This window comes from Parambassis ranga, chromosome 15 (genome assembly GCF_900634625.1).
Source record: "Parambassis ranga chromosome 15, fParRan2.1, whole genome shotgun sequence".
In the NCBI taxonomy this organism is placed as follows: domain Eukaryota; kingdom Metazoa; phylum Chordata; class Actinopteri; family Ambassidae; genus Parambassis; species Parambassis ranga.
In genome coordinates, this window is record NC_041035.1 from 7,849,767 (window position 1) to 7,876,129 (window position 26,363).

Genomic DNA, 26,363 nt, shown 5'->3' on the forward strand with positions numbered 1-26,363 from the left:
TGACACTAAAAACGTAGTTTTCCCTCTTAACTAGGAATTCAGTGATATTCAAGGGGGCGGATAAAAAGCTCCTGTCAGCCCCAGTTGACGATCACTGATCTAGATCCAGATAAGCAAATAATTACCTAATAACTGGTGTTTTAAGTTCTTTTTGTCTGTGTATTCGTTTGTGACTTACAAATATTCAGTAACACATGCACGTTGCCAAAGATCATGACTCACAATCTGGCAACTAGAGTCAAAATTGATTGGCATTAATTTAAATGTTTAATAGTTACAGAACCTAAATAGACCTAGCCTATAAAAAAAATGTTTCTTTTGTCAGATTGACAGGAATTTGCATAGTAAGTGGAGTTTTGAAGGTACCACGATAGAAGTCTACCTAACGTATCGCAAACAGCATAATCACAATGTGTACCACCAGTTGTTCATATATCAAAACTCTGCACAGAGTTTGCACTGCATCTGTGGCCACCCAGGAGACTGAGATTGACAAGAATGATACAGAGAATGATGCAAATGCATCTTATTCAACTGCCATAGACACAGAGGACAGCTCTGTGAGGGTCAGTACACCGGAGCAGCAGCCTGCATTTTCAACACTGGACAGCGAAAATGTGGAGGAAGAGGATGCTCTGGCTTCAAAACCATCATATTCATCTGCGGTAGACACACAGGTCACTTCTGTAATATCAGACCTCCAAAGTGTGAAGAAGAAAGCTGGTTCAGTAGAAAGTTCAGAAGAGGTCGCAGCAGGGGAAGTCAGTGTACCTGAGCTGCAGTCTACCCATTCAAAAACAAGAGCAGTGGAAAAGGAAGGTCTTGCTGCCAATTCATCAAACAGAAACTCTCTCTTGATGAACAAGATCAGGAGCTGTTTCAAGAAAAGATCATCCAACATAGCACCAAACAGAAGTCACCACCATGGAGGACAGCGTGCCTGAGCAGAAGGCATCTACTTTTTCAACAACGCACAATCAAAGTGTGGGGTGTACTGTTTTGGTAATGATGTTTTACATGTCATTTCAGCGTGACTCAGTTTCCTCACATGGAGATTCAGAACCATATAAACAATGATATCCTTTCAAATATAACCAAGCATTTTTGATAAGAAGACCTGTCCTGTCCATCGTACACAGCACATGGTTTATAATGCAACCTGAAGTGGTAATTAAAAAAGTGGGCAACAGCAGCCATTTAATGGATGATAACATTCAAAGTGGGTGTCTGGGGTTATCATGTCATATTGGAGAACTTCAGTGAACTTCAGTAGACTTCAGAAGGAATGCATCTCCCTCTCATTTGGTTGTAGGAAAACCAATGTAAGCAACAACACCTTCTGGACATTTAAAGTTATCCTTTTAACAATGAAGACATTTTTGAATTTTCTGAATTAAATGTCTTACAACAACATTAGTTTGTTGATCCACACTCAAGCACAACATCACTATAAAACCCATGTACTAGTTACATTTTACAAGCCCTGGCAGGTTTCTTAGATGCACACACACACACACACTCTTTCTCTCTCTCATATATACTGCAGTCTGTCAGCCATAGGGTTTATTAGCCAGGGTCTTAAGGGCCCTTCCACATAGCAGGCGTCAGTGGCCCATCGATCTGTTGGATACCATTCTGTGTGTGTGTGTGTGTGTGAAAAAGCTAGGTTTTATCTCTTGCCAGTCAATACACCATGTTTTGACATTGGTGGCTTGAGATGGAATCCTTCCTTCACACCTCTCCTCCTCCTCCCTTCTTCATCCGTCACTGACACCACATCCTCTCTGTAATACTTTTCATTAAATATGGCTTCAGTTGTTGTATTTCTTCCCTCTTCACCCTGCTATTTCTACCGCTGTTCTTTACATTCTGAAAGTCCCACTCTGTTTTTTTCACCTCAGCAGTGTCCAGGTAAAATAGAGCTTAAGATATATAATAAACCTCAGTGAGCAGGTAACACTACAGCTGCATCTGTAACACAATTTATCGTGGCAGTTGTAAGGCTTTGAAATCTTTATTGCCCAACTGCTGAGTTGTACAGTTAAATGTGAATGCAAGGAAAGGATAAATAGTTTTATATTCAGTGTGTCCTTTTAAACGCTTTCATCTACAGTACTCTTAACATGCAATCAATCCTCAACACCAAATAGGTGAAGTTAGGCTTCTGTTGTCATTGAAGCTTGTGTTCTAGCTCTCGGTACCCTTGACTGTTTGGTTTTCAGTCAAACTTTTCACATATCCATTGAAATATTTCTACATCTATTTGAAGGATTGGCTCAAGATTGAATTCAAATTTCCATGGTTCTCAAACAATGTATGGATTATCCTGTGACTTTTCATTCAGTGCCAACAGCAGGTTGACATATTTTTTTTAAACTCAAACATCTCAGCTATTAAATGGATTGTAGTAAAACCTGAAACAGACACTCATGGTCTGTCATAAGGTCAAAATTTCAATTTGCTCTATAATTTGTTTTTTGGCCAAATACTTATCACTTTGTGATCAGTGCTAATAAGCAAATGCTGTCATGCTGGTTCACTGGCATGAAGAGAATTTTATTCTGTATTGGAACATATTATAGTGACTTGGGCAAAGAAAACCTCTTTTAGTGCTCAAATGTTAGGCCTCTATACACTTGCTATTGCATTACTTGATTGGGGGGGCCCATGATTTAAATACATTATTTTTATGACATAGATTTATTTTGTGTGTGTGTATGTGTGTGGTGGCGGCGGTGGCAGGTGACAGGATGGTGCTCATGGGTTGCCAGGTTGGGCTGTTAATCTTTCAGCTGGATGCTCTAGTTCAGCCTGGAGGTCCCATCCTCCTCTTGAGCAGATGGTGGGACACAGCACTCAGTGACCCCACACACAGCCTTCAGGGTCTGAGCATGAACATGTGTGCATGTGTCTGTGTGTGGGGAGACTCGTGTTTGTGTGTATGTGTTTAATACATTTAATAAACTCTATTTTCTATATGTAATTTGAGTCAATATTACACTGAACCAACCACACACCACCACAACCACTTGCACCTATGCTCACTTTAGTGTGTATGCACACAGACTCCTTAACAGAAATTGACAGCCTGACACATTTGCTGATATAAAAAGAAAAACATCAGCAAAGAAAAGAGAATGTGAATAGATGAGGTTATAGTAAAGCACACACCACTCTATCTATATCTCTACAGCACAGCGCAAAAGCTTTCTTTCCATTCTGTCATCTCCCGCCCGCTCTTTTTCTCTGTCTCCCACAGTCTGCGCCGCAAAGTTATATGAAGGGCATCACGCAGGCCTGGCGAGCTGAGTGCAGAGTGACAGCGGCGAACGGAGTGATGGCTCGGCCTGATAAACACCCAGCGTCAAATGAAAAGGCTCTGCGCTTGCCATCATCCCCTGTCACAATGCAATTACTGAACAGAGTGATAGCAAGATAGCAGCCCCCACCGCTAGCCACAATGATAAAAGTATTGACTGATTTGATTGAATGATTAAAATAATGCACACATAAAAATGGGGTGAAGATAGAGAGGGAAATGGCAGAGAGGAGAGGGAGCAATGGAGAGAAAGGGTGGGGCGAGCTGGGCTGCCAAGAGTGAAGCTTTGTAGATATGGTTATGTCATTACTGTGTGTGTATGTTCAGATGTTTGCCTCATCTAAGAGTGCTTTTGGGTTTGTTCTTTTGTTCTGTGTTGTTTCATTTCTCTGCTTCTTTCCTGTCTCTCTCTCTCTCTCTCTCAGGTTGCCATTTGTGCTGACGTGAAGGAAGTTCTGCTATCAGATGGGAATGAGAAGTCCATTCAGAGTATCCTTTCATCGTCGCCTCTCCTTTTCCTTTATGTGTATCTCTACATCTTTGCCTCATTCCAGCTCACATTTATTTATCTGCATTCATATAGATTTCACTCTGTGGGCACTTTTGTCTTTTCTATTAGGGTTTCAAGTGGATAATTTGTAGTTTGATTGTTAATTGCCACATGTAAATTCAAATTCACAGGATGTGGATTACATGATACAGACAATAGTGGTTTGAAAAATAAGAAAGGAGGGAAAATAAGAGCATTAGCTCCATTATTATAGTACTGTTCAACTGCACTGCGCAGCACATTCTCCTAAATGATCTTGAAGTTCATTCCGAAGGAAAGGTTGCTGCAGAGCTTTTCTATTATGTTAGCTACAACAATCCATGAATGGTTTTTAATTTATTTGTATTTAATTGAAAGCAGTATAAAGACTATATCAAAACCAAAAATTGGCCGCAGATCACTGACAGGATTGTGTATAAAAGGATCATCACATAGAAGCTTTCAGAAGTATAGATGGAAAGAGACTCATCGCTCTGTGAAACAGAAAAATACATCAAAAAATGTTTCTCAGCGTAAAACTGCAGATTTATAGATTTTATGGAACATAATGTTAAAATATTTAAAGAATCCAGAGAAATGTCTAAACATGAGGAACAAAAGCTAAATTAAATGGCCATGATCTTTGGGCTGTTACACTGTCTGTCTGCAGACAGCTGAAAAAGGCATTCAGGGCATTCATACATGACATGAGTAATCTGCACCTCTGTGAAGGCTCTTTTTGATGCAGAATGATATGTACAGTTGTCAGAGCAAAATATGCTACGTGTAATATGTTATGTCCCATACAAATGATGACATTTTCAGGAAATGCCTTCATCATTTTGATCAAGGCCACAAAACTTCTGCATGTTTTACACCAGTATTGACTGTGCACTAAAAAGAGTTTTATGCTGGTTTTGTACTATTTTCAATTAAAATATTTGATTTTTAATTACAACTCTTGTTGCGCTAGGTGTACCTAATTGTCAACTCTGTGTATATATGCACCAGTAAATTATTGCAGCTCATTAGGTAGTAATATTATAGTCTTAAGCAGTGGCAGTTGTTATTACCAATTAAACATAGGAAACATCCTAATTAGGATGCTGCCATTTAAACCATTATTAATGTCAATTAAGAAACTAGTATTTTAATTTCCTCCATGCTGTGTGATCGAGATTAATTTCTTATGTGATCTCTTTGTGATTGGCCCTACTGTACTCCAGCTATAATACAGGGATTTTTTCGAGGCCGAGTATCACAAACAGAAAATAGACAGTATGTTGTAACCTGTTTGTTTCAGTCTTGAAATCAAATAAGAAAGATTGGATCGGAGTGAGAAAGAATAGCTGTCCACCTCTTTTATCTTAAGAAAAGCACAGCAGATGGGGTACCCACAGTGACAAAAACCCTGCATCAGTGCTCAACATGGCATCTACCAATCCCAGCTGCCCACAATGCCAAGTTAAGAGCACTGTAATTGCCATCCTGTCAGATTTTGTTTGAGACTTTATCTAAAGCTGAGGCTAGAGTTAGGACTTGGTGAGTGTTTTTTAGAAGCTGGGACAATCAAGGTTTATTTGTGTGCAGCTAAGGTTTAGAGCTATAATTAAGTTTTTTGGACAAATGTTTAGGTGAGATTTTTGGGCAACATTTCTTTGTTTAAGTGGATTATTGATCTACGCTGTTTGTTTGCTCCTTTTTTCTTATTTTGTATTTTACTCTTGTCTGGGGTCCTTTTTAGCCTCTCATCCTTTAGTTTCCATCTTCCTCCTTCACTGCTCTGATTTTTCTCCCATCCACTTAGATTGTGCTTTATTTGCTGAACGACAAAAAAGGAGAAAAGAGGCCTTGATTTGTTACAGTTGCTTCACAAAAGCAGGAAATATAAATACACATTTCTTCCCTATTGACCGATATGGCACTTCCATATTTAGCTCTGCTTACAATATCTCTGTCTCAGCCAGCTACAATGCTCCTTTACTGATCACAATAAGACCAAACAATAACATTATGGAGCCTGTAAAACACACACACACTTGGGCACACAAACAATGCGCCATTGACCGACTGCTTTGTTTCATAGAACAAACACATAGAGAGAATTGTAAGTGAAATCATAGCAAGAATGGATCGAACACACACAGAAAGAAAAGGGAGGGTTGAGAAAGACATAATTTGTTCTGGGCTCAGCCAAATTGGCCCATTCACACACTGCAGGCTGTGTGTAGTATTTCCTCCAGTTGAGGAAGCTGTTGGTCTTAGCTATCCGCTAATGGCCACTGTTTATCTCTCATGGCCTTATTGTGCAGCTTGTGTTAGAATGGAGAGAGATAGTGGGCTGTGATAGGGTTCAGTTTTATACAGTGAAATAGATGAGAAGATATGCAAGAAAGAAGTTGTGAAGAGATGACGTTTAGATACTGTGTTTCCCCCTTCCAGAAGTTGTTGACCTCATTTGCAGAGCAGAAACGCACACATATACACACCAGTCTGTCTCTGACCTTGAATACTCTTGTTGAAAATCAATTGAAATGTTCCATTAAGAATGATTGATGAATGTCATTGGCTGCTAGTTGTCTATGTCAAGTGATAGAAGCAAATATTCTTCCACTTTAATGTCCAATATACTCAAATCTGTCTCTCACCTCCTCTGTTTTGTGTGTGTGTGTGTGTGTGTGTGCTGACCTCTCCCCCAGTGGTGTGGTGGTGATGAGATTACAGTAAGCTGCTCTGCTCTTCGCCCTGTCATTTCTATGCATAACACACTCATACACAGGTGTCCAGCCAGTGTGTGTCTGTGTTGAGTATCTACATAAATGTATGCAGACTCACATGTTAGTGTGTATGGGAGGCCTCTTTGATTTTGGATTGGCGCTCCAGATATCAATCCATCTATCAATTTATCACGCATTCCTGCTCTCTCTCTGTCTCGCTCTGTCTTTGTAGATTGGATTTGTCTCAGCTCTTTGCGGGCTTTAAAGACAAGGAAATCCTAATTGAATTGCTTTGCAACTCCACAAGCCAGTGTATTAATAGACAACTTGACATCAATCACCCTGTCTTTGTGTGTGTTTATCTGAGTGTGTATGTGAGGAGGACAGTGTGAGGTTTTGTATCTGTGGTTAAAAGCCTCCCCATTGATCCAGCTAGAGGCTGCTGTGATCTGCTTCTGCACCCTGGCTCTCCATCCCTGGAGATCATCTCTGCTCACTCTTGCTTCGTTATGTGGACGTCCACCATATGTGTTTTTACCTCATTGGATGTTGTATCCAGACCAGTATCTTTAAATATCTTTAATGGTTCTGATTAGTGTGATTATTAATGGTTTTTCTGTGATTGCCGTTTCAAACTTCACACACACTCACACACACACACTCATTACAGGCCTTATCGTAGTGAATCAGTGATTTTGAAGTTTGTATACCTTCTGTATGCATGGACGTGAATAAGCATCTATTGTTGTAAAATGTTCGACTATGATTCCTTGACGGTGCACATCAGATGTTCGAGGCATGGTGGAGAGAAACAGGCGGGCTGGAAAGTTTGGCTCAACACATGTATCATCGAGGTGAAACCTATATTTAAGTTCTTTGTTGAAAAAAAATATGACTTCAACTCTGGGCAACAGAAAAACTGCGATGTGATTTGGATAAGCTTGGATAAGCCATTTTTATATCATTGAGGTGCATGAATATTTTTTATGACAAATTTAACTTAAAGACATTTTTGTCTGATTACCACAGCAGTAATGGGTTTATGTTGCAACAACAATACAAGCACAAAGCATGTCTATGTACACCAAACAAGCTGATCAAAAAGAAAAAACAAAAAGACCTCCTTTGAAGCCACTGAGAGAAGGCTCCTGTACACACACACACACACACACACACACACACACACACCTCATATATGCAAGGACGAGCTAAAACATTGTTAATTGTTGTCCTGGTCTCAAAAAGGCTTTTTTCCATTGACTGACTGTTTTGCTCCCCTACCTCTTCTCTCCATCTCTCTCTCTCGCTCCTGCGCATATTTACATGAGTGGAAGATGGAGTGAAAAAGTAAACGTATAATTAGGCTACATTACTTTGATTGTTTTCTTTTCAGATTATGCCTGCTGTCATCTCTGCACCGCAAGAGAGGGCGAAGGGCACGATGCGATTGTACAAGGGGATGGATAGGGAGGGGCATGTCGTGTGATGGTGTGTGCACATTGTGTGTGTGTGTGTGCGTGAGTATGTTGGGGCCTCCTGCTGCGAATCGAGATTGTGTTTCTAGCGGGGCCTAATGTTTTGTTTACTGAGTGTTAATAATGCCTAATTAATAATCCCCCAATCTGCCTGACAGTGTGAAAGAGAGTAAGGGAAAATGGTGTGGAAAAAGAGATGAGAAAGGAAGGCTCAGCTCCTCTAACAGTGCACATCTCAGCACAGCTCGTACACAATCTACAACAGAAGAAGGGGGAAAAAAATTAACAATAACTAGTGGTAACCAGCTACAAAAAATGTAACTAGTAATATTTTCCATCAAGAGAGATAATAATAAAACACGTTGTAGATAACGGGGCACCTTGCACATCATTTCTTGATGTGCAGGGTGTTTTTGTTCTTTAGCATCACGTATAGCATCACATCCATCTGTGCCGCTTATGTCACTGTCAATATTAGATGAAATTCATCTCAGAGCCAACCAACAAAAAAGAGGCCAAGTACATTGTAGATAAGATGGGCTTTCTTCTAAAATATGGCTAATGTTGTGAAAAGTTGTATTTGCAAACAACCTTTTCTTAAAAGTAATTTTGTGTCAAAACCTATACAAGCAGAGACTGAAGTGACACAACTTAAGGAGTTGGTAATGATCATCCAAGCCATTGTAGTGTTGTCTGCGATCTCTGTTGGTCACTTGACATATCTTCTGCTGTAACATCAGAAGAATTAAAAAAGAACACTGGCTTCCAAACTGCAGAATGTGAACCTCATATATTGGACATCCTGTTTTTTTTTTTTTTTTTATTGCATCCGACCTGCTTTCTTGTACTGACATTAACATTGTAATCATTAGTGTTGTGGGCAATGGTCTATAAAATGACAAGAGTAAGAAACAGGACAGTGTGGATGTTGACTTCATGGAGGTAGCCTTTCTGTGTGTGTGTGTGTGTGTGTTCATGTGGTATAAATGTCAAGTGTCATGTCAGAGGCTCCCACTCTTTACCTCACAGATGACATATCTTTCCTCCTTGATGCTTTCTCTAAGTCTCTACTGAAGCGGAAAAACAGTGGGGGTCAAGGAGAGAGGTGCCAGAGAGCAACAAGCACACGCAGAGGACGAAAAAGAAAAGAAGGAAAAACAAGTTCTTCCCTGTCCCCATCCTCGCACATACTTAACTTTGGTCTTTCACATGTGTGTTCCAGGGTGGTGAGGTGGGACTGTGACTTGGATATTTCTGCACTGGAGGGTCACTTTGACATCGTCATGTGTGCAGACTGGTGGGTGCACACACACACACACACACACACGGAGCACTGATTTGTTTTTGTGTATGAGCTCATGACATTAATTTTCTCTTTTGCATGACAGTCCTAACATGGCTCCCCACCAGCTCATGGACCTTCCCCTGCTTTGTCCACACACACATACATTCATACATAAGCTCAGGCGCCTGCCTGCATCCATTTTACACCAAATTGCCTCGTTTTCATGCTTGGTGTCCCAGCAAATGGGTGACTTAGGCAAATTGCAAATAATTGCGTCTTGACAAGGAAGGAGACTCAGTAAGATAAAGAAAGAGATGAGGGTGGATGGAGGAGGAGTAGAAATGGAGATGGAAATGGAGAGATAGACCAACATAAACATAACAATTAGCCCATCGGCCATTGAAATGTAGCTCTCGTGACCAATCAAGAATTACATCTTTTTGTATTGCTCAGCTGGATTGTGCTGTGTTAGATAAAATGCATCATATTGATGTATTGTGCACACTGACACCCTTGGAAACATATGAAGAAAGAATAACTCGAAATCGCACTGAAACGATTCGGTCCTTTGAATTTTCAGTATTTGAATTATATCTGCTTTCAAAAGGGATGCGCTGTGCAGCCTTGACTTGTTCATACACACAAAGACGGGCTGTAGTGGCACAGTAAATAAAAGGGTAGGTAAACCTTGATCAATTATACTATAGCACAATGGACACAGCCAGTCCACACCTGCAATGTCTGCTACATATGACATATCTACATTTATATTACACACTCAGGTTGTGCCAACTAACCAAACTACTCGCTTTTACACTAGCGACAGAGATGATGTTTAGAATCCTTAGTTGTGAGTTTAAAATCTTCAAGAGTGGGTCATGCATTTCTGCTCTGGGAGTTCAGTTGTCTTGTGGACAGTAATGTAGGAGGAGGGCAATGCAGTGTTAATTTACAATAAATGAGGAGAACATGCTGAAGAGGGCATTTTAGTTGTCCCAGAAAATATCAAGCAGACAGATCTCGAAAACAATAAATAATCCAATAAGGACCCTACTTGAATTGGCCCATTTTTGTAGTTCCTGCAGTGGAAAAATGTGCCTTCTGTAGGCAAGCTTAGCGTACCTGCTCAAGTCAGGCTGTTAGTGAGAAAGCTCACTTTGTCCTGGTTATGGAATAGTGTATATGTGTATCTATCTGCACGCGTGTGTGCATGTGTGCTAAGTGCAGCATTAGCAAACGCTGTTATCATTATTTTAATGTCACGGTCATTACAAGTAATAGTCAGGTACAACACTCAGAGAGAGATAGAGAGCAGGCAGCTAATAGAGCATATCTTACAGCGGACTATGCACATGTGTGTGTGTGACAAACGGTGTAAGAAAAGAGTAAATTGTACGTGAAGTTTTCATATCACAGGTTCTTCTTCCACTTCTCTCAGCAGAGATCCATGCTGTAGCTGTGTCGCTGCGATGTGTGTAGCAAGACTGTGTGGTGTCATCTTTGTGTGTATGCGAGTGAGTCACTGTGCGATAATTGCAGTGGTGGTGTTTGAAGAGTGATGGCTGACCGATTAACGGGCGCGTCATTGTGATGATCACCTGCGAAAAGGTCAACAACACGACTTCCACTCTGATTAATTATAGCCCCTACTGGTTGCAGTGGAACCACTGCTGAGAGGAAAGGACAGCAGAGCAGAGGAGTTGGGTGTAAGATTGTCTATCAGCAGACCATTATGTGCCATCTTCTTTGGACATCCTGCCTATCCATGATGAGGGGTATTATTCAAAAGTAGGATTATACAGTGTCGGAGTGGTTTGGGCCATTACAAATGTTATTTAAGTTATCTTAAGGTCTGTTGCTACTACTTGAGTAAGCTTTAGGCTCTTTAGATGATTTTTCTTATTCGTCACAACTGTAGTGTGACTTCATAAATAACTCATCATGCTGAGATTGCTTTTGGTATGTTCCGAAAATGAATTTTGTAAAAAAAACATTGCTTGCATTAAATATGTTTAGTCAGAAGAAATGTCAGATGCAGTCATAGATTGTCATCCATTTAAACACTCTTGCTGTGCCATTTTAAGCTGTCTACACAAACACAACTAAGGACACGATCAGCTGTGAAGATATGAAGATATATGAGATACTGATGAAACACAACAGTAGAGAGATGGAGATATCAGACAACTGTTGGATAGAGTAAACATTACATTCTGTCATGAACCGTTTATTCAGTCGCCTTTCACCAGGATTTTGTGGCATCAAAACTACTTTGAAGCCAGTTTGGTTCAAATTTATGAGTGTGGGATGCGGAAATGTTTATACACACACAGAGTTTCAGCGAAGCAGGAAACATCTTGTGCAGCAAAAGTGTTTTGAATGTCCTCATATTGACACGTGGTAGTGTGTGACTGGCAGACAGAGGGAGAGAGGGATTCCTGCAGTGGGCATGTGGGTGGCAGGGGCTCTTTGGCTCCGAATCTGGCAAGTCTGCATACCCCAAAATCTGTCCATGTGTGGGCAATGAGATAAAGCTCTGTTTGTGGGTGTGTGAGTTTGTGCACATGCTATTTGTGTACTATATCTATGCCATTTGCCTCTCTGTACATTCACACAGAGCTGTCATCTTGAGTTTATTAGATAGTTGCTGAAACACACACAAAGAGGACTTTTCTTAACTTTGGTGCATATTTCTATCTGTCATACTACAAAGCTGTAAATGCTATGTTGTAAACACAGTCTATAGAGGCTTAAGCAATGAAAATATTTATCATATTGATGAAACAGACCATTTACATTAGATTATTATTAACACCCACCAGTTAGCATCTAAAGCCCTACTATTAGAAAATGCATGTCATTTGTAGCCGTGATGACATTCTATACATTCACATACGTCAGTGGACAAATATAGCAGCAATGGTCTTACATACACACACCCTCTTTGCCCTTTGACCTCCTGTCAGTTTTGACTGGCCTGTCCTGGGTGGGATGGGTCAGGCTGAGACAATAGGCTTCTGGCTGTCTATGTGTATTAGAAGTGACCCTGAAGGGGAAGATCACTCCATCTGGGAGTTCATAAATATCATCCTGACACTATACAACAGTGAGACATTTGTTCGTGTGTGTGTCTCACAAGAGTATGTCCTGTTGTTGACAGGTTAAGTTGACGTTTTAAGTTGACATTAATAAACTGTCAAAGTAAAATATGTCAGAAAACAACCTGTTAGTAAATTATTTTTTTATATTTTTGACCATCATATGGCACAATTATTTAATACTGAAATACATATTCAAACATGATTAGAACTGGCTCATATTAATTTGCCTAATATTTACATTTAATGTAAAAAAATGGGAACAGTGGCCACTTGTTGATAGTAACACTATATTTTGAAAGGCTTATGTTGTAGACAGATCAGTAGTTGTAGACATGGTCAAAACAGCATTTTTCCTCAGTGGCTGTGGATCTGTTGCCCTTTGAATGACACTCTGTCCTTCCCTTGGCCTCAGTTTGTGTGTGTATGTGTCAATACTATGGCCTCCACCCAACAAGCTTGCTTCCTTGTTATCCTTGCCACTCACTTTTCCTGTGAACTGATATCTGTGGCAAAATAAACCAAACAGAAACCTCTCACCGTTCAAGTTAAATAAACTTCACACTTCTGTCTAGCCTTAAAAGAATAATAAACTTTACGCCTATAGAGACAGAGCGTCATACACTGAAAACCACACCCGCTAGTGGACAAAATAACTGGCACCCTAACGGCTGAAACACTGGCTTGTGACTATACATTAAAACATAGAATTTTTCTATAAATGAGCATTTTGTCAGCGTCCTTTTTGTTTTGGCAAGAAGTGATTTGACAGAGCTTTCTTCTAAAAAGTGTGTGGACAGAAATGAAGCCATGAAAAGTATATCATGTCTGTGTAGGCAGGATGTAGCTGCAGAAAGGACATTCTGTCACATGCATTCTCCTTCCTCACTGGGATCAGTGGATTTTGATGAGGAAAGGTCAGAGACTGTGACTCGGAGGTTGCATCCAGATTGCCTACCCACCGGCCAGTTGGACGGATGTGCAGGATTATGTCAAATCTGCACTGTATTGTTGCATTTTAGATAAATTACTCCACTCTCATCTGTGATAATAGGCACACACACACTCTCTCTCTCTTTCTCTCTTACTCATAGCATACTTACTTGCATAATGGATTGATATTTGTCATTGTGGGCAGACAGACAGGTGTCACTTTGTGCAGAGGGATTGAAGTTGACTTGGGCCTGTGTGTATGTGTATGCATGTGTGTGTATAAGTGGTAGCCACATCCACCTCTCTTTTGAGGGTAAAAGTGAATCCCCATTACATAAATCAATCATTTACGGTGAAATTTTACATGCATATGCTCTCACACACAGTCACATGGTGGATGCACTGAAGAGTAGACACAGCATACTAACTGGTGGTTGTATTTTAGCTGTGACATAATACTTGAACCTTTCAGATGTAGTGCTATCATTGTGGGTGTGTGTTGTACACATAGAGCATAAATACTCTACTTTATGATATATGTATGTATATGCTCTTCTTCAAGTTACAGTATGTTTGTGTACAATGGAGCCAATTAATTCTTTATTTTCTCCACTTTGTGTGTTTTTTTATTCCTATATTTTCATATTAACTTCAAAGTGCACACTCCAGGTATTAATTCCACCAATTGAAGGTGGTTTTGTGCTGCTTTGAAGTGTCTCGGTTAAGGTGTGCATGCCTGCACATAGACGTGTGTGTGTATGTTTACTGGAGATGATGGTATCAGTGCACATTGGGTTTTCTGATGTTTTGCATTCTTCTCAGTGCCTTGACAAGCGGCTGAGGTGAATACCCATGACAACTCGGACGTAAACAACAAGGAAGAGCATCTTACTCATGCAAATTGTTTTTCTCCTCTTCCTGTTGGTGGATTTATTTGTAAACAAAAAAAAATAAATAGCTTGCTGCTTTATCTGGAGCTGCTATCATAAGAATGCATTCTAACCTGCCTCTCTCTTTGCTTCTCAGTTTGTTTCTGGACCAGTACAGAGCCAGCCTGGTTGATGCTATAAGGAGATTACTGCAACCCAATGTAAGTGTGTGTGTGTGTGTGTGTGTGTGTGTGTGTGTGGATATGTGACTGTGCCTGTGTGTGAGGTTGCGTGCATGTGCGTGTGCTCGTGTTTGCTACTGTATATATCTGTGCTTATCCCCTTTCTCTAAATCACCTCCCACTTCTCTCAATCATAATTAGGCTTTGCCCAAACCCCTATACACATTAATAGTCTGACAGGATTAATATCATGTAATGCTTTAATGCTTATTATAGGCAACTTGAATGCATTGCTCTGATCTCTGTCTCTCTCTTCCCTTAATCATAAATCCGAGGCAACTTCTCCCTTTTGGCCCTGCGATAAGACCCCACGCTGTGACAGCCAAAGCAAATGGGGAGAAAAAAAAAAAGCCTGAGAGGGATAGAGTTGAGATTTCTATTCATCAGAGGGAGGAGGGGTGCGTTTTAAGTACAGAGGCCAGACTAGTAGAATGAGTATCTGTTTATGAAAGAGGTGAAAATGGCACTAAGGGGAAGGAGATAGGAAGAAGAAAGAGGAGGAGGAGGAGAAGACACAGAAAGGGAAGGATGTGGGGAGAGAGAAAGATCAAGCAAGAATGGGTGATGAGGGTAAATGTGGAACTGGAGCTTGTTTATAAGTGGCACAGACAAATAAAGTATGATAACAACAAAAAAAATCACCTTCATGAAGTGAAATATTTTCACTAGAAGTACTTTTTACTAAACATACTGAAACTGTATGCTGCATGTTATATTGATAGTCTGTTGTTTCTGAAAAGTCCTTGTTTCAGTCCACTCATTTGATCTGAGGAAGAAATGTTGTATCTCAAAGTTCTGGTATTTGGGTTTGAACAATGGGCAAGTGCAGGAATCTATGATAGGTGGCAAATTACAGGAAACCAACACAGAAGCACCAAACGCTGTTCCTCAAGTGGCCACTTGAGAGTAGCTCCAGAAGTCAAGTCACTTCCACAGCCTTCCATGTTAAAATGTCCAACTTTACAGCAAAATAAACATGTTTACAGCCTCATATAAAAACTGTTTTGGTCTGTATTGAGAATTCTCCTGTTGGAGGAATCTATAGTGCTTTACTTAAATCAAAGCTTGTGCATGAGCATGAACTCCTAGGTGTCTGCCCGTCCACATCAGCTCCACTGCTTTGTCCATATTTGGACTAACTGGGACTTAATAACAGGAAATGCAGTGTTTACCTGGTATAAACAATGTGCTGACAGGATGCACTGTGAGAATGAGGTGAAGCAGCAGCATGGGTCCTGATATTCAAATGGAACTACACATAGTTTCCAGTTTCTACAGTTGACTTTTCAGACAGAAGAACATGGAGTGGCACCTGCTCCCTGAATATGGGTCTCGGTTGCAGGTGAAGGCAGGAGCTGCTGAATGCTGTCTATTGACTGACACGACATCTGGCCGTTGTTGTACATCTGTGTGTTAAGTCTCTCTTCATGTCTCGCTCTCTTTAATCCAACAGAGATAATTCAGGGGCTAATATGATTTGAGTGTGGGCCATCAGACTGTCGCTACCACAACAAGCTTTGCCTAATATTTAATAATTTGCTAAGCTGATTAAACAATTAACAAAGCAATTAATTCTCCCATCTAATGGCACTAATTTGTTGTTTCTAACAAAGGTGGTCAATCCGGTGGGCTGGATCCCCTTAATCAGCTGATTAGTGCTGAGAGGAATTTTGTTTACTTTTGCAGTGTTTTTAGAAAGAGAATAGGATTTTGAGAAAAAAAATGCTGCTGGATATAAAGATGAAAAATCATCTGTCAAAAGCTGTGATCCTGCTTTCTTCACTGCCTTTTGTTGTGCATTTCATGTGTGTGTGTATTTTCTGTTATGTGTGTGTTTGTGTAAGCATCCTTCTTTTGGTCCATTTAATTAAAACAATAAGAACACGATCAACATGAAATGAAACTAAAAGCTGAAGGATTTCAAAGAAACTTTGAACCTGTTGGTAATCCTCTTAGTATTTGCAGGATGTCTGTGATGCCTGTGCAGACACATTCTCTTTCTTTCTGTCCTTCTCACAGACACACAGACAAAAAAATATGTCATACTCTCAAATTCACACCTACTTGTGTGTGTGTGTGTTAGAGTTATCCAGGTTGGTTGGATTAACAGAGCCTTAACTTCAGATACTTCTGCAGTTTACCATCTAATATATACCTGGTAAAAGGACTGACTATGAGTATCGGTGTGTGAACAGAAAGCAGGTGTGACAGTATGTGTGAACTGCCCCAGAAAACCTACTACTGTATTTTCCAACACCATAAAACACTCACCCTCCTTCTCTTGTGTTCTATCCAGGGCATGGCGTTGGTGTTCGCTCCACTGAGAGGTGAAACTCTGAGACTGTTTTGTCAGCTGGCCCAGCAGGCCGGACTCTACGTCTCACAGCACCAGCAGTATGATGCTCAGGTCTGGGATGTCCATTTAAAGGTGAGAAGAAAAAACATATCCAGGAGTAATTTGCACCAAATTAACGTAGAAAATCATGATGCTGAGGTACAAGCATATTTTTAAATGACTAATTATGATATCTAGACCATGATGAACAGCTATTCTCTGGAATTTTTCAGTTTCTGATATCTTGCTCCAAGTTTCAGTCGCGAGATTCAGTCGCATCTCATTTAGTAAAAGAGGAACTGTGCGTCAGTAGGGTCAGCACGTTCAGTTACATGTCATGTGTTAGTTGAAATCATTGACAGTAAAAACTATAGCCAGAGCTTCCGTGACGTCACCCTGTCACTAAAGAGGCATTTCCCGTAATTATGCATAATTTTGAGTCCAAATACAATTAAAACGAGTGAGTTTTAAAAAAATTTGACACTTCCGCATGGGCTTTAAGTTTGAGCTCCGAAGGTTGCCGCTTGGTTGAAATAGCTGGTTAGTGTATTCATTCGTCTGCTATAGCTTTAGGGAAGAGCTATGAAGAACACACAATTCTTTATAAACACTCCCTTAGCGTGTTCATAAATGGACTTGATTAAATCATTATAATGTTAAAATAACGGATAAAAAACCTGCTTTTATTGCCTTTCCAAAACAACAATCCAGGTTGAATAATGTGCATGTAAGTTAAATAAAGACTAGCAGATTAGCCTGTTGTTGATGATTGGAGACACTTTGTGGTTCAAAAACAAGCTGCCTTAACCTGGCACTGTAAGAATGAGAGAGGAGTGAAAAGGAGTGACAGAAAGCACCTGAGTAAGCTGTGTTAAAAGAAGTGGTGTCCAGCTGTTAACTCCATTACACACACAGCTACAGAAGAACAGGACAGCGAGGAGTGGGCTAAATTGGTTCGCACGCATTCACTTTCTGTGGTGGGAGAATTGGACAGCCTGGCTATTAAAGTGCCTGTAAAGTGGCCCAAACCTCAGCGAGGAAATACTCCTTCTCTTTATTATTTGTCCTTAAACCAGCTCTATTATGAATGATTCCTTACATATTCCACATATCAGCATGTCTTGTGTCAGTATAACCACGTCTATGATGACTGGATTCACTCAAGCTACAATCCACATTTGAGAAAGTTTGAAACATGCAGCATTCCTGCATCATTACTTCTAATTAAAAGTGTTCTGCTGTGTGTCACTAGCTTTGCATCAGTTTTAGCAAAAAACAGAGGCATGAATGAGCATATAATCAACTTGATAATTAACTAAAAAACATTTAAATTACAACAACCTTTCATGTTTGTCCTTTGTGATGTATGATGTTTCTTGCATGTATGTTCCTCTCTCTCTTTCTGTCCTGTCCACCTCTTCTTCTCCTCCCTTACCCGGCCGACTGTCAGCAGGAAGGTTCTTCTTTATGAGTCGCGTCCTGCTCAAGGTTTCTTCCTGTTAAAAGGGAGTTTTTCTACTTGCTCGGGGGTTCATGATCTGAGTTTTTGTAAAGCGCCTTGAGACGGTTCTGACTGTAAAAAGTGCCATTTAAAAAAATTGAATTGAATTGAATTGAGCATGTGTAAACATAAAACATAAGAGCTTGTCATTAAAACTCTCATAGTCTGAAGTTCTGGTCTTGGGTGGAGTGGGTTCAGCATAACACGAGCTGAAGTCATTTCATTTCATAACGAACAAAAGGTGAGGGAGTCGAAGAAGTTAAACGGGGCAAGGCTGAAAGACAGATGTCGCCCCTGTGGGATTAAAGTGGATACTGTCATTGTCTTAAAATTAAAAGAGATACATTTTGTGGGAAAGAAGAATTGGTTGGGCCTCAAGGCCACAGACTGCATTCACTGAATAATTCTAATGGTTCAGCAACTTAACCATTTGGGACAAATTGCCACTCAGACCTGTTTTGGTAATGAGAGGTGTTTGACAACAGTGTGTGCCCAGTGCACAATAGAATCACAATACAACTGATGTGGGATAACAATAAAGTCACCCTAAAATTCTGGGGTTTTTTTTCTGTACAGTGCGAGGGAATTGTCAGACCATTCAGAGTATTTTCGAAATGCACACTTCTTTTTGTGTGACACACACACACAGTCACACGTTTAGGTAGTAGGGTCAGGTGCTGTATGTGGATATCAGGACAAGTTGAAGTGCCCCCCGCATCTCTGAAGGTGATTAAGTCTCCCCCTGCTTATCTTCTGATGAACACTCTGAACAACCCCTGTGTGGATACTTGTGTGTGTGTGTGAGTGTGTGTGTAGGTGCCTCCCTGACCATTGTACACACACACACAAACACACACACTGTGAACACAGCTAAGAAACAAGCTATATCACAATCCCACACAGACCAGACATCACTCAGACAGCATATTGGCTAGACATGACACACAAACACACACGCACACACCACATGATGATATCACAGCGAAACATACACCATCTCTGTGCACGCTTGCACACATGCACATCCAAATGAGCAGCTGCTACTCATTTGCACTACAGATTAGCTTTCTTTAGTTATATTTACTTACAGCAGGCGGAGCAGAACAGAAGAAACGTGCATATCAGAACTGACAGTGGACCACACACACACTATGGATTTTCTTTCACTTTGGCTTAAAAGAATCAAAGACGTCTCCACGGAAAGCATGCGTATACATTTACTGAGAAGCCTGTATGTGTTTGTGTTCATACAGAAACCTCTAGCTGTTGAAAAGCCTCACTTACATAGTTTAACACTAAATTATCTTTTTGCTTCCTGAGTCTTTAGGTTGTATGTTGAGTTATATTATAACTTTATTAAATAACTGCAAGCGTTTAGTAACTTTCATTTTGCATGTAATCTTTTTTCATACTGCTGCCTCTGTAACAAATATTATTATAATATTTATTACAGAGGCAGTAATAATATAACATTAATATTATATATTATATAATAATTTAAAATTGTAGAATCTTATATTAAGATGTTTTCAAAATCAGTTTCACCATAATATAGCAATTTTATGCACATTTAAAGTTTGAGTAATTACTTTTCTGGTAACTTCTCTTACCTGCAGTTAATTTCACAGTAGTTTCTAAATCGAACTATTAGCATGGACAGCAGCAACAAACTTTAATGTGGCCTTGTCATGTAATTCTGTGTGTATCATTTAGTTGGTGTGTCTCTTCTTATTTCACCTGCTTATAGTGACTCATAAGCTCCTCCATCTGGCACAGCTGCTGTTAAACATGTGCTCCCAGTAGCTGTGAATATTCTGTGTGTGTCAGGTTCAACACGTCAGATTTGATTTTGTTTGGAATATACTGCCAGTCTTACCAGTCCCACTGTTTGCATGTGTTTGTGGGGAGAGTGGGAGAGAGAGAGAGATGGAAGTGTTTTTATTTAGCCTTCTCTATAAACCTTTTCCACACCCCAGCTCACTACTCTGCAGTTTTCCAAACATACACACACTTTCACCCTCTGACACAAACACACTCAAGGGACTGCCAACAGCAGGCAGGCAGGCCCGATGTGCAGCGCTAGTGTGTGTGTGTTGGAGAGTGAGTGTAAGGCGTGTGCTGGGACAGGCAGACAGGGCTAGCGCGTTATCCTCTTATCCCCACTGTTGTGGAATAGAGAGGCAAGCAGCTGGAGGGACTGCAAGCAGCCTGATAATGCCAGCACTATTTTCTAACCCGCCATCTTAATCTTGTTACTCAAATGGTTGTGAAGAGAGAGTCATGAATTTTAATTTCTCACCAATGCACATACACACACATGCATGCAAGGGTGTGTGCACATGTGTACATCCCCCGTCTCTCTCACATGCATAAATACTATCCCCACTGTGTTCATGCAACCCCCCCCCCCCCCCCCCCCACCACAGCAGCCTGCCTTTCCCCCTCCCTCCATTCGCTAACATATCTTCCTTCACCCTTCTCCACTCTCTCTCCCTCTGCTCCCCTTTATCTTCCCATTTCCTACATCACGACCCACTTCTCTATTTATCCAAGCCTGTCCTTCTATCCTTTCCTCTACTCATCTCTCCGTCCATCCAATCCCTCATTCTCTGTTTCCTAATCCCACCAAGAGAGACCCCAGACATCCGGTTCATCCATCCTTCCCTTGTTTCAGAGCCCACTCCTCCCTCTTTTCCACCTTGCACACTTTTTTTTTGTACAGGTCAAAACAGACTCACACACATGCACACACAGGAGGCAGAGAAATGGAGAGGCAAAATGAGAGCACGAGCAAGAGAGACAGGAGCTCGGGCGAAAATGGCAATAAAATAAATGACTTGCACCTTGGAAAAGAAAAAAAAAAGATTGTGGGGGCAGTGGGGTGGGGGGTCGGGTTGAGAGCCGATTTAGCCAGCCACCCATGAAGCTGATTAGGCAGCCTGCGATCAGGAGGAACAGCTTTGCTTGTTAAACTTTTCACCTCTGCGAGCTCTCAGCCCTCACCGTGTTAAGGCCCCCCTCCCATTCCTTCTTCTATCCCTCCATCCCTCCCACTCTATCCCTACGTCTCTCGTCTATCGCTTCCTTGCTCCTTCTGCCTGGTAGAATTTGAATGTGAAAGCTGGCCGCGGTCCCCACAGCAGGCTTTACACAGGGGGCAGGCAGCTGCCCCTCCACGCCCAACCACCCCCTGGGTCGTCTGCTCCTGCTCTCTCTGCCAACCTTTCTCTCTCTCTCTCTCTCTCTCTCTGGGGGTCACAGGTTCAACCATGGCCTGTGCCTGGAGGGATTGCTACAGGAAGATAACGCACATAAAGGGCACCAGGGGACGAAGGGAGGGACTAAAACAGAGCAGGGAGAGGCAGACATGAACAGTTTGTTCACACTCAACAAAAGAGGGAGAAATCAGAAAAAAGAACAATGAAAAATGTAGAGTAAGGATTTCACACTATTAAAGGAGAAAGGGTGGGGAAGATGTGTGATAAAAGAGGTGTGTCAGGGGAGAGGACCTCAGGTAACCGCTTACATCACACCACACTGCTGGTTTCTGGGTATTGTGACACTGTGGATATATATGGAAGACACATTCATCAAGACCACTTTCATTGATTTTACACATCCAATATAAACATAGTGTATGACTTGTGAGGTTGCAGAAAAAGCTAAGCAGCATTGAAGTTTTTGTTGAATGTTACAATTGCTATTGTCGTTTCAATTCTAATTAATTAATAGTATGTAAATTTGACTTTTGCTGGAGCCTTCTGTGCTGGCCTAAATGCATTGGTCTTATTAATATTAATTTATAGCTATAAAGAATCTAAAAAATGCAATTAGTCAAATTCATCTTTAGCTGTTAATTGTTTGTTTTAAACTGTTTTTTTTTTGTGTGCGTGTGTGTGTGTGTGTGTGTGTGGGGGGGGGGTAAAAACGGGACTCAGTCAACATTTCTGAATGTTAGTATGTTTGGGGCATTGGCACTCATCACTGAACTGAAGTGAATCTGGGGTCAGTCTCAGTTTGTGTTTGTTGTGAGGACTCCTTTTCACACAGCTCTGTACTATCCTGTTCCCACCACTCACACACACACACACACACACCATGTAGTCAATCACACATTCTCACATGAGTAGACTCACTAAACTCACTTTCATAAGTCTCTGATCATTTGGCCAGACACTGAGCGAGCTGATTAGCTGGTGCATGCCCAAACTGCCAAGCCTGCTTAAGAGGGCACTGAGTGGGCACCACATGGGCACCCCACAAAGCTCTGTATGTGTGCATGCATGGGAATAATTAGCCAATTAATTGACAGGAAATCATTAAGCAAGCATTCTGGTGTTATTTAAGCATTTCCTCCTGTGTCATGTTAAAATCAACATGCATCTTATGTTGTTTAAATCGAGGCAACTGAACATAACATGAGTTCACTACATTTGTGTCTTTATAATTAACACGGACTGATTTAGAGTTGTGTTGTAGTGATTAACATCAAACCCAGTTCAATTTGTGCTTTCAGATGCTGACAGAGGGAAAAGAAGCATATGATGAAAACATCCACTATCCTCTCCTCCTCACCTTGACCAAAGGACCTCAACCTGTCAACCACATTTAGTAAACCAAAACAAGTGAGCTCAGCTTTTCACCATACACATGTATTCTCATGTTTAAGGCAACCTGGATATATGTTGACCTAGAATAATTTACCCATCTGCCATAAGACAAAATGTCCAGGAAATACTGCAGCCACACGGTCAGTCAGCCCTTTAAAAAGTTTGGCCTGTCATTGAAGTGTTTGATAAAAGTTCAGTTTACAACCATATTGCCAACAATGTCTTTGCTTGTCAGCAAAGTACCGGTAACCATTCAGTACTCTGTCAGGCCTTCAATGAACATGACTATCAGTCAGATAGTTGTTCAGTCAGTTTGTTACATGGACATATGTCTGCCTTACCACAGGTGTCAGTTATTCAGTCAGACATTCTCCTTTTAACTGTTAGTATTAACCTGTGCCACTGTGTTCCTGGCCTCAGCATGGAGGCCAGCTTTAATTCATTAACTGTCACAGACTGTGGAGCGGCTCACAGTTTCCTCTGTTTTCTCCTGCTTTATTTTCTGATACAACTCACTCATCCCAGTCAGAGGGCAACGCTAACAATTCTTTTGTGCATTACTTAAAACACAACATTAACATATTAAGGCATGTTCAGACTAAGGAGCAAACGCTGCTGCCCAGGAGCTACTGATGGTTTAGTGCACAATGAAGTAGTCCTGACTACATTACACTGTATAATTACATCTTACATAACTCTGCCAATCTCTGTTTAAGTTCTACATCTGAAACATCTGTTTTTGCAATTCTATACCGCAAACTACCTTGCAGCAAAAAACATACACAACATATACAATGTATCTGCCATTGTGTGGAATATCAACCACTTTCTGATGACAGTCAGCTCCTGTGGCAGCTACTATATGCTGCTAAAGCTCCTTATCTGAACCTATACCACTGGTGTTTTTCTGTCTAAAGTGAGAGACAATACAAGCACCTAAACTGCAACGATGCATACATCACCATTTGTTATTAATGACTTGTGACCCCAATACTGTGGAAATGATAAGAAAAGTATTATTGCTGTGTCTTTCTGGTAATGTAGCTGTCATAATTGTCTCTGGTCCCTAATGTCCACTGGGTGCAGTCAGTCTGCTGCATTCTTGCTGACCTGCAGTGTGAGTAATAAATACCCACAATGAACAGAAACATGTTTATTATAAACCAATCAGCAGCATTAGAAAGCAGCATTTAAAATGTGGCAGCTGAATGCTATGTTTTATTAAGATTTTGCAACCAGAAGTCTCCCATCTTCATTTTACCTATGAGTGATTCAAGCCTAAAGCTGTGTTTCCATATTTCACTGTGATCCATTGCCGTGTATGAGAACCAACAAGCTATGCAGAATCTCCTGGTGGCTGCTATTTACATTCCTCGTGTTGAAAAATAGTCCACCTTCAAAACATAAGAGAGCACCTACTCAGAAAAGTAAATTAAGCCGGTTTTATCAGTGGTCTCAGTGCATGGAGGATTTAAATTGCATTGCAAAAATGTTCCCATTTAAAAGGTTCAAAAGGTATTTAATTACATTTTTGTGTGTAATGCAGTTTACTGTGTACATTGGTACCCTCCTGACTGTGATTGTGTACAGAGACTTCACTGTCTAATGTGACAACACATAAGGCATCACTGTTTACTGTGACATCCTTATTGCAGCATCGCTGCCTCTTTCAGTGGCAACATCTTCCATCCTTGTTCAGCTGTGATGTTGTGTTTACACATGATGATGAAATCACTTCTGTTGTTATGATATTAACACTTAACCACTTCTCACTGTGACAACAGACCGGTCCAGAAACGGCTCTGAGGCAGTCAGTTACTGCAGCTCAACAGAAATGATAGCTGTTTTGTTGGATGTCTCAGCTACGATAAAGTCTCAGTTTTGTTTATAAAACAGAATCATTTAAAATTATTAGCCCAACCACTCTAAATCAGATCTATTGCCGTTTTCTTTCAACCCATCAGTATGTGCCACAATGATTCAGAGTGTAAAACCTGAGTTTCAGCAGTTCTACTGTACATATTTTCTGGCTGATTCTTTTCTGTCTAATTTTCTGGGCCTTTACTTTGAAACTTTTTCTGGATGTTTGGTACTCTGGGTCAACATGCTGTCACTCTTTTTTTGTGGAGGAAAAGACTAAATAAACTAAAACTCTAGAGTTTAGATAGAATTGAAGCAGATTTTATGGCCACAGTGCAGTTCAAAGTATTCTGTGTTCCTTTTTTTCCTGTTCAAGAACAGACATTCATGCTTCACGCTGAAGCACCAAATTCTCTCTACTTCAGTGTAATAGATTGAGAAGATGGAATATTTACGAGTGGGGTTTTTTTGTGAATGAATTAAGAATAAATACTTTAAATTCCTCAAAAAAATTGACTGTTTTTATTTACACTTTCAATTTAAAATAATGATATAATAACACTTTATGATAATTTCATTAATAAAATGGTAGAAAAATTATTCAATTAAAAAAAATGCAGATATGTGTAGGTTTTTCTTTTAAATTATTAAATTAATTCATTTCTACTGAATTGTTATTGCAGATTATTTATTTATTTTACTGCATTATATTAATGAAATTATAAAGTGTTATAGCATTATTTTAATGATAAAAGGTGAATGTGTGGCACATTATCAAGACTCCAGGGATAACTGGTCATAGATGTAATAAAAGTTTTCTTCAGGCCTAGATCGTCTGTGGCCTGTGTTTCACACAATGGCCTCCTGCAGGCTAAGCTGGTTTCAGACAAGGTAACACACACAGACTAAAACACACATGTGCTCTCACACACACACATATCAAGCCCAGTCAACAGTCCTACCCCTCCACAGGAAGAAAAGAGAGAGGGATAAAGGAGGGAGGGATGGCAGTACACAGCAGCTAATCCTGCAGGCTCACTCTTCTGTTTATCTGTCAGAAAGGGAGGGAGAGTTGGTGGAGAGGGGGGGGGGGGGCAACCAGTGAGGCCTCCTGATCTGTCTTTTGATATTTTAAAGAGGTCTGTTCTCTCCTCCCCAACATTCTGCTGGAGAGATAGAGAGAAAGACAAAGACTAAAAGAGACATGAAGGCAGAGGAAGAACAGGGAAAACAGAGATGGGAAAAGACACTCTGAATGTCTGGAAGGAGAGGCCATGTGAGACAGCTGGAAATGAGGTGAAACTAGATCGAAACAGTGGGGAAAAGCTTCAGCCGTGAAAGAAAAGAGAAGCTGACTGAGAGACTGAGATTGACTGGCCGAGTGATCGAACAGAGGAAAAGAGAGAGACAGAGTGCTCCCAGCTCGACACAAGGGCCCCATTAACTTGACCACTTGCCCTTTGCACACAAAGGCAGGGCCGGCCCACTGCCCCTCCCACCCAATTATCCACGATTAGGCTCAGTGCACTGTGTCAAGATGGAGAGGGAAGGAAAAGAGGAGAGGGGAGAAAGGCAGGCACAGGGAGGAGG

General features: G+C 40.7%; 1 protein-coding gene across 1 annotated transcript in view; it reads left to right on the top strand.

The window, feature by feature from the left end:
- The window catches only part of camkmt (calmodulin-lysine N-methyltransferase), an 81,293-nt gene extending 56,064 nt beyond the window's left edge, over positions 1 to 25,229 (top strand). Inside the window, exons 7-12 of the mRNA XM_028423289.1 lie at positions 3,745 to 3,808; positions 7,353 to 7,419; positions 9,263 to 9,337; positions 14,383 to 14,446; positions 16,764 to 16,895; positions 22,820 to 25,229. Of these exons, the coding sequence (XP_028279090.1) occupies positions 3,745 to 3,808; positions 7,353 to 7,419; positions 9,263 to 9,337; positions 14,383 to 14,446; positions 16,764 to 16,895; positions 22,820 to 22,915 (498 nt within the window). The 3' untranslated portion in view covers positions 22,916 to 25,229. The remainder of the gene's footprint in view (positions 1 to 3,744; positions 3,809 to 7,352; positions 7,420 to 9,262; positions 9,338 to 14,382; positions 14,447 to 16,763; positions 16,896 to 22,819) is intronic.
- The last annotated feature ends 1,134 nt before the right edge of the window (positions 25,230 to 26,363 follow it).